General features: G+C 39.0%; 1 protein-coding gene across 2 annotated transcripts; it reads right to left on the bottom strand.

Moving 5' to 3' along the window:
* Window positions 1–2,585: 2,585 nt before the first annotated feature.
* LOC108682555 (S-adenosylmethionine synthase) lies at window positions 2,586–9,496 on the bottom strand. 2 transcript variants are annotated; one of them, XM_018171745.2, is made up of 7 exons: window positions 9,135–9,496; window positions 8,039–8,106; window positions 7,579–7,711; window positions 6,964–7,076; window positions 4,783–4,949; window positions 4,242–4,620; window positions 2,586–3,975 (listed from the first exon to the last, which is right to left on the bottom strand). In XM_018171745.2, the coding sequence occupies exons 1-7, from the start codon at window positions 9,256–9,258 to the stop codon at window positions 3,718–3,720; spliced, it is 1,242 nt and encodes a 413-aa protein (XP_018027234.1). In that variant the 5' UTR covers window positions 9,259–9,496; the 3' UTR covers window positions 2,586–3,717. The 2 variants fall into 2 exon arrangements, with proteins under 2 accessions (XP_018027234.1, XP_018027233.1); XM_018171744.2 differs by lacking the exon at window positions 6,964–7,076 and adding an exon at window positions 6,051–6,163 and having other exon boundaries at window positions 9,135–9,495.
* Window positions 9,497–9,571: the final 75 nt, after the last annotated feature.

Here is a 9,571-nt window from a genome sequence, read left to right as displayed (position 1 = left end):
ATAAATTAAATAGTTATTACATTTGTAGTTGCCATATTATGCATAATAATGCATATATATGTGTTGAACAAATATCTTAGAATATCCTAGATTTAGCAGGTTATATATTATATACATATATAATTAAAACAATTTAATTGGCATGAGATTATCTGGAATTTTTATGGCAGTTACTCATAATCTGGCAATTTTATACTAAAAATATCATGAATGTCACATTCATTCATTCTACTACCACACTACCTATAGTATGTTACAACTTCACTCAGTAATTAGCTACAATAATAGCGTGTAAAGCGGTTCTTTGAGTAAACATAGTGCAAACTCACTGCAACAGACTGCAACTGTAACTGTATGACCATGCCCATCCTGGGCAAGATTTGGAGCTAATTGTAATGGAATGTTTTATGAGGGGCTTGACTTGAGCCTTGAGGGGCATGACCCGCATGAGTGATGAGGGCAAATGTTTATTCCATTATAATAAATATTTGCATTGACAGCATTGTTGTGTTGGGGCAAGTTGAGACTTGGGAGGTTATTTAGCATAAAATGAAAGTAATTATTCAAGTCTAAACTTCAAAAGCAATCACAGGCCCTTCCTGGTCTTCACAGTTCACAGGCTCACATTATTTGATTGTTGAAGGATAATAAAAAAACAGGAATGGATAGGTATAAACGAAAAACTTATGATGGATCTAGTAAGACCTAAAAGACTAAAGCCTAAAAGCCCAAAAGGTACCTCCAATTCTGTCATGCTTCTGCTAGCTTTTCCAGAAAGGCATGCTATGATGCTAGCCAGTAGGCCCAGTCGCTAAGTACCCTCTAACTGGAACTTCTGGAAGTAATAGGATATTAGACCTACTAAAATAACTAAATCTAATATGCCTTCAGAAACTCAGTTGCATGCTTTTAATGAATAAAATCTGTCACAAATTGCAGAGAATGCCTTATGCCTAATATAGGTAATTGAACTCCTAAGTCCCAAGTCCGCAAGTCGCAAGACCCAACTAAAATTTTCAATTCTCCGACAGCGGAACTAATTTTAGTATGTGTACATTTGATCCTGACTGTAAAACAGAGCCTTCTAGCTTGAAATGATGACGTTATTTATTGAAATAAATATTGGTGCAGAGCGATCATTCGTATGTGCACCGTTTGTCATTCTGACTCTGTCAGCCTCAGTCAGCTGCTAGACTCTGCTTCACTCCCATGAATGTTGCTATGGCCAATAAATCAACAGCTGATATGTTGTATCCGTTATTGAGTGCCCCATATGATGTGCCCGGTTATGTCGATATTCTAGAATCATTGCAATTTCAGAATCTAGTCTTCCCAAATTCTGACACATTGCAGTTGTCCCTAACCAGGCTAATAACAATAAAACTTATGGATGCTAATTAAACAGCGAGCCGTTCAAAATTACATTTTTACTGGGAAGATAGAACACCCATTTGACTAGCGTTTCATATAAAAAATGCTCAACGAATATAAGAATTCACGAATAAAATCACATTTTTTTATTCGCAATCCAAGGGCAAAACGGGTAGGGAGGTGAATCCAAGGTGTCGGACAAATTCACGGCCGGTCTCCCAATTCAGCGACCAAGGGATATCTCCCAAGCTAAAGAACGTAGCTCGATGAAACTTGGTACACGTATTCATTAGGACTTAACGGTGATGTTTATCTCGTGAAAATATTGTCCATTTCACCTTTATTCGCGACTTATAGAGGTGTCAAACAAATTTACGACCGGCCCGACTGTGCCCCTTATTCATTGTATGTGTTGAGTCTTCTAGGTATTGTTGAAGGCTACTTTCCAGAATGGAAAAAAAAAGTAATTTTATCTAAGTCTTGCTCTGGCAGGCGAGTGTAAGGGTGAAGCTGTGTATGGAAAGTCAACGGCGAGCTTTCGCCAAGTGCAGTTATGTTATAACCTCGCGTTCACTCAGAACGATGACCGGATTTTTTTTTAACCCTTTGGCCGTGTTAACGAGTTTATGTTGCAGGTCTATCGTTGCAAAATTGCACATGCCAGGGATTGAAGATGAAAACACTTCGAAGCACTCTTCAGATGGAAAATAAAGTAGCGAGTTGAACAGTTAACGTTTGCACGAATCGTTGAGATATTCATCGACAGCAAACAAAACCAGATTACGTGCAAGTACATGATATGAGCGAAGTCAGGAGAAATGGCCTGTAACGCATATATCCAGGACTACCGGTAGATGATTATTAAATCACTATTCATGACCGGTTTATGAGTCACGACTGCTTCCTCCCGAGTGGATACTCGCAACGCTTTAAATTAATAGCCAACCCACAAGAGACCGAGTCGGTATTCCGAGGAAGGTGAAACAGACTCGATTATCATCAGCTTAAACGCCACTAATACGCCAGCCCGAAAATATTAGCAATTAACTCATCAAGGCGGCTGGATCCTACAATTCCTAGGCTTCATCCTCCATAACCTAAACATCTGCTTCCTTTGAATGTTATTACTACCTTCGAATGCCGCAAGATGTATGTTATGCGATAGTTATTGTTATTCTAAGGCACATTTAATTTTAAGGTCCTAAAACAGAACGAGGATGCAGCAAAATTTATTCATTCGGGAGCAGGGATAAGTACCTCAAGTACCAGGTAACCGATTCTTATAGCAGTGAAGATGATAAAATATTGATATAAAAATACGTAAACGCAATAAATACATAAAAGTGCAGCGATTTGGCTCAACCAAACGATCAGAAAAACACACAAGCAATTTCAACTGCAGCCTAGCGTACACTAGAGTTTTATGATCACATACAATTAAAAAAATTGACAGAACGAGACGTACGGAGTAACAGCATGAGGGCGACCCGCAGGAGGACCGGAGTGTTTAGGGAAATGCTCTTTTCCATTCCAATTCTCGTAAACACAACACAAAAAGTGCAGTAGATGAAGTTGCTGGCCTAGTGAAAGCGAGAGTGAGCTCGCTGCGATGTGAAGGTGGCCAACAAGTAGTCAGGTCGTAAACAAGTTGCACCATTTGCAGCGGCTGCTGAGGCGAGTGCAGAGATGCTCGTCAAGGACGACTGACACTCCAAATTCAAAGCGTTAACTTGTTGAAAATTTCTTGAACAATATAGAACTAACCAAACCTGAGCATTTGATGGCAGCGAAGTAGTTGCATTGAGCACATCTTGTGTAGTTTCGCGATTTAGCTGTCATAACTATCAATGCGACTCGCATAATAGACTTTAATGTTTTACGTTACTCAGACTTAAAGCTGGAGAGTCAAAAGCATGACGAGAGAGCTGTGACCACTCCTCAGCACCCCACTGTGATCCCCCTGTCAAGGGCCCATCATGCCTCGTCTGTCAACGTCTGCTCGCCAAACTATAGACATGGGTCCTAAATCTAGAAATATTTCAACGTTGGACAGCGAGAGAGCGAAACGTAGAAAGGCATCAAGTGGAGCACACATGACGACATCTGCCTCAAACTGGTCCCAACTTCGAACTGGTTAAATGAATGCCCGATCAATTCAATTTAAGAAATATTTTAAATTGGTCAGTTCCAAGTGAAAGTGCGACCGACATGCACTTAAAAACAAACTCTTATCACTAGACAGGCAGGTTATACACCGCATCAAATCCCGAATTTCAAGTGATGGTGTAGTGGAAACTATAAGGGTGCATCAACAACATAAAATCGTGGTCTAATGACCGGATTCTTTTAAAGGCGGGGAATATCATCGGGAATGACCAATTTCTTGGGTTTCTCCCAGGCGAACTGTTCGCGCCCGAAGTGACCGTAGCATGAGGTTTCACTGTAGATGGGCAATTTCAGGCCAAGTTCCTTCACGATCTTGCCAGGTCGAAGGTCGAAGTTATGCTTGACAATTTGAAGCAACTGACGCGACGAGTAGGGTGAGGTACCGTAGTGGAAAATTGCGATGCTAGTAGGTTCCGCCACGCCAATAGCATACGAAACCTGCAAAAATAATTTTTAATCAACTCAAGAACTGACTTCATCACTTTAACGTTTAACCCAATTTGAAATTGAATCCACGAAAATAATATCAAACCATTGATTTTTTAAGCATCATGGGGAACAGAGGCGGCGATCCATCGTGGCCTGGGACTGCTATGTCCCAAACAAATACTTAGGATACTAAGGATAGCAGAAGAATGCGTTCCGACTTGAGCCACTTCAAATAGTTTGATGACATCAGATGTGTATGCAAGTCTAAGTCGTACCTGCACGAGGCAGCGTCGGCAGAGCTTGTTATCAACCAGTGACTTGGCCACCCATCTGGCAGCGTACGCAGCTGATCGATCTACTTTAGTATAATCCTTGCCAGAGAAGGCACCTCCTCCATGAGCACCCCAACCACCATACGTGTCTACGATGATCTTGCGACCTGTGAGGCCGGCGTCACCTTGGGGACCTCCAAGAATAAATTTTCCACATGGGTTAATATGGAACTTTGTGTCAGGCTTGAGATATTTCTCGGGAATAACGACTTTGATAGCCTTCTCGAGAATTTCGTGACGCAGATCCTCCAGACTGATTTCTTCCGAATGTTGGCATGACACCACAACTGTGTCAACACGGGTGGGGATAGCGGCGCCATGACTGCAAACAGAGACACCGACTAATTATTTCCAGAGATCGTTGAAGTATTTTGCAATGAATCGCTTAACAACACGCTTCTCTTAAAAGAAGCACGTTTTTTTACATTTACTATTTCTATTAACAAAGAAACAAACAGCAGTTTTGAACTGTCAGACGACTCACTCGAAGAAATATTCCGCTGTGATCTGTGTCTTTGAATCTGGCCGCGCCCAGAAGAAAGTGCCGTCACGACGCAGCTCTGCGATCTTTTGATTGAGCTTGTGTGCGAGTACTACCGTTAAAGGCATCGCTTCTGGAGTCTCATCGGTAGCATATCCAAACATCAAGCCCTAGAAGGTACATTAAAATGGTTATCCTCTAAATAATGAATAACAAGATACTATATTTCAAGACAAAATCATAGTTGTGTGCCCGTAAGCATTAAAACAAATATGTTCAAGAGCTTCAGGCATCAATATCTAAGAATGACATCCAAAATATGATGCGGATAAGCAGCTAAGATTTACTTTGAACCGTAGTTACAGTGGTAACATCAAAATTACTTTAAAATGAACTAGCGTAGATATGTCAACTAAGAATGCACAGCACAATTAATTAAAAGAGTTCTTGCTCAAAATCGGGCTGATTTCGTCAGCAGGTAGCCAGATCAATATGCTGGTATTTCTTCTGGCTGATAAATACATTAAAATAAATAAATATAAATGTAATTTGAAAGGGAACAAATTAATCTAAATGTAAATTACATCCATCAAAGATCAGTATGACACATTCGTTGAAAACAAGATACAATATGACTGGAATACATCATTTAATAGCTTAAATTCGCGTACTAAAAATATGTCAAGTACAAAGATGAATGATGAATAAAAAAAACGTGCAGTACTTGAGTGAAAAAGTAAAAACGTGCAATTTTTTTCAGCATAGAGAATTGAACAAAAGTCGCAAAGAAATAGGAAACAAGAACCACATAAATTGAGTCGACAGACAAAAGTGTATATGAAGCACACGCCTGAACATGAAGAAGGGTCTCAAATCACAACGGGCTGACAATAAGCAAAGATGAGTAAAAAAAAAGGCACACGCTATTGCTGGCCACCATGTAACGGGATTCTGTACATAAAAATAATCCAGGTACGGAAGAATCAAGTCGATTTAACGAGTCCTCGAAGTGCCAATCCTCAAACAATAAGACAAAATGCATGGCAAAATTAAAAATGTTATTGCAGGATGGAATAGCCAAAACGAAATCCATTTATTTGATTGATTCATTTTCTTGGTCATGCAATGCCACCGCACAACACCTGCTAGGTACAGGTATCAATGATACGAACGTAATAGCCAAGAGCAATTGTAACTGAACAGCTGTGGAAATGAACAATGCAGCTGTGGCATTTGCAAGTGCATCGTATCAACCGTGGTCTCTTCGTTACCTGATCGCCAGCACCAACATCTTCCTCGTCGCGGCTGAGATGAACGCCTTGGGCAATCTCGATACACTGTTGCTCCAAGGCCAGCAACACATTGCATGTCTTGTAGTCAAAGCCTGTCAGCATCAGCAACAATGAGACACCGACACAGCTAAAGTGCCTAGAGCAAGTTGACTTGGACCCAGGACATATATTGCTTTCAACAAATGATGCCTTCTGACAGAACTGAGTGAAATCCTGTTTACTAAAATGGACGAAACAGATTAAAATTCGAGTTTAACAGGCACACACCACACAATAAGTTATTAATTAATTTATTTTCCTCGCTGCATGAAAGATTCTCAAAGCCAATGAGACCATTTTCAATGCAAGGACAAAAATAAATTGCAATTCATCTTGCACCAAACATTCTGGTTTAAGGCAAATATTTTTGTGGAGGTTGATTACAAAATACATATGATGAGATGGTAATGATAACTGATAGGACTTCAAAAGACATGGCAGAATGACAATGAAACCAACGCAGTGTTGCAGGCATTGCCACTCAATGAATACAGAGTTCTATTTCTGATGTTCAATATACAATAGCAGCACAAAACAATGAAAGATGTTTAAGAGTACAGCCATTTAGCTGTTCTTAACAGACGAGTGGAGAAAAATGAATGTCAAGAATGGCTACAATTCAAAGAATGTCAAGAATGGCTACAATTTGGCAATTAATGGCTCTAAGTCAAAGGCAAACATTACAGCATTGCATCCACCAAACTGATGGAAATACTGTTTACATGCATCATTCCTGCACAGGAACAAAAGTCAAGCAGCATCCACGTGTAGCACCTGAACCGCCACCTTAAATGGTAAGAAGCGTTAAAGCAGCAGCATGTCAGCAGCAACCTGCTCTTAGTCTGGTAGCTACCTGGTCACCAGCACCAACATCTTCTTCATCTCTGTCGTGGTGTACACCGCTAGCTATCTCAGGAGACTGCTCTTCTAGCGCTACTAATAAGTTGCATGTCCTGAAATCAAAGCCTAAGAAAAAGACATCCAGAATTCAAAAAAGTTGCAGTTAATCCCAGTAATGAATGATAAATTCAAAGAATGCATGGCCAAATCATGTTGAACACGGCATCAAAGAGGAAGATGGATGAACTGCTTTCAAGAGAATTGTTAGAAAATTACAAAGCTTATAGTTAAGTAGCCAAATGTTTGCTAGCGCTTCAGCTATTTAGCTATCTTGCACTGAAAGCCAAGATGAACATCACCAAAGAGGTGGAAGGTCTCACTTATCGAGAGATTCTCAAATCCAAAATTGTTCATCACCCACAAGGGGCAGAAGTTACAAAACGGTGGATACTGCAACAGTAGCAGTTATGCTTAAGATATCTCTCCCCAAACAAATGACTGGCTTAAAATTTAAAATATACACAAATCTCGTATGAAATTTGCCACCTAAGATTGCTATAACTTATAATTGATATGAATTGCACAAAAATGTTTAGAAGTGATCAACAAAAACTAAAATTTATCATACCTTTATTGGAATCATCATAGCCAATTTTCTTGATAGTTTGGCGCACCACACTTTGGTAATCAACGACAGCCTTGGATGTGATTTCCCCCATAACCATTATCATGCCAGTCTTTGTGCATGTTTCACATGCCACCTGAAAGTAGTAGATCTTCAACAGCACATAAATACAATAACAATTCATGTTTAGATGATACATATATTACTAATGTCACAAATAAATTTTAAATGGAAGATAGTCTGATTTCATATCTAAATTGAAAGATTGAAATGAAAAACAAACAATCACTGTTAGTCATGATGCTTAGTAAAATTATAAATTCTTATGCAAATAGCTCTTACATATTATTGAGTTACAAAGGAGATTGAAAAATAGGAAAAATATAATTTTAATTAATTATATGAAACCAAAATAACAGAATTTTAAAGCTTGCTGAAAATTTCAGCAATCTATTTACTATACCTTGGCATTGGGATCCTGTTTGAGATGTGCATCCAGAATAGCATCACTGATCTGATCACATATTTTATCTGAAAGGAGAAGAGATTTATTTATTCAAAATGCATAGAACATTATATGTTTTAAAATCCAATGAAATTATATGAGCAATTAAATATGCATCAAATTTTTCAAAGCTTATTAGAAAATTTTTCATAAAAAAATTCTAGAAAATTTTCCATAATAACTTCAAAAAACTATTAAAACCAAGAAAATATATAGTTTAGAAGACTCGTGACAAGATAAAGATAATAACTATGCTATAGGACTGACACAGCATGACATTCACATCCAAATCAGTCTTGCAAAAACACACAAATCCTGCTTATAGGCATGTTAACTGGTACTTTGATAGCACTGTTTCAACAGTAGAATTTTACAATCAAAATCTTTCAACTTAATTGTTCAATAACTGCACTCAGCATGGTAGAATTATAGGAAAGTTGGGTTACTTTGTTTCTGCCTGAGGCATTATGCACTCCACCTGCATACTGGCTAGTGTCTAGTGGCTAATGCTCAGGGGGGTTTAGTTGGTTAGTGATTATGATTTATAACCATCAGTTAACTAGTTTATTGACACATTTTAAATCATTAACAATTTCCACATTCTGAAAAAGTGGTTTGCAAGGGACTAAATATATTAAATATCACAAAATACCTGGTTCTTCAATACCGTAAAATGGGGTTACTTTGACCGGCAGGGTAACTTTGACCACTTTTCGTTTTTTAAAACAACAGGATGACGCAAGCCGCCATGGCTTCGTGGTAAGCAGAACGCAGCATGCTTGCCGCTTGCTCAGGTCATCAGCATGTGTGCCACGATGGCAAGCCAACGATTCGCGGAAAAAGGTCATCTAAATATAGATAAATGGGACAAGTAGAACTTTATAGGACCATACTTCAAATGAATGAGTATGGGCTATAGCTCAACCGTAAATTTACGCATCACCTAATTTCAAGACGTTTACAATCGATGAGCACTCAACACAAGATATCCGACACATTCGAAATCAGAATAACAGTAATTTCGAAAACACTTCGAATGTAACAATTAACTCACCAGGATGTCCTTCGCCTACACTTTCACTTGTGAACAAAAAACTTTCGCTATTTTCACACTCTCGTCCGCTGGAAGTAGTTCCATTGCCATTAATATGGCCATTCAAAAGACCAGTCTCAGGCATGATGTTCGCCCTGTGAACAACAGAGTGGAAAAGAGGCTGCCTACACGGAGCTACTTGTATTTATAGACTTGCTCTCGCAGCAGAGCCAGCGGCAACGTTCATACGACAATGCCAGAAAATAAACAAATTTTATAACAATTACCCGATTTAAAAGGAGCCAACACTAACAGAATTCTCTGCGTAAGTATTTTGCGTTTATTTCAGAGCATTGAACTTCTAAGATGACACTGACCATGCTAATTAGTGAATGACGCGTTTACGTGGCAGGGCTTTTTATACTCAAGATCCGAGCATAGAGTTACATGCAATGTGT

The sequence above is a fragment of the Hyalella azteca genome, unplaced genomic scaffold (genome assembly GCF_000764305.2).
Source record: "Hyalella azteca isolate HAZT.00-mixed unplaced genomic scaffold, Hazt_2.0.2 contig13897, whole genome shotgun sequence".
NCBI classification, from domain to species: Eukaryota; Metazoa; Arthropoda; class Malacostraca; order Amphipoda; family Hyalellidae; genus Hyalella; species Hyalella azteca.
This window is presented reverse-complemented; position numbering and strand designations above follow the sequence as displayed.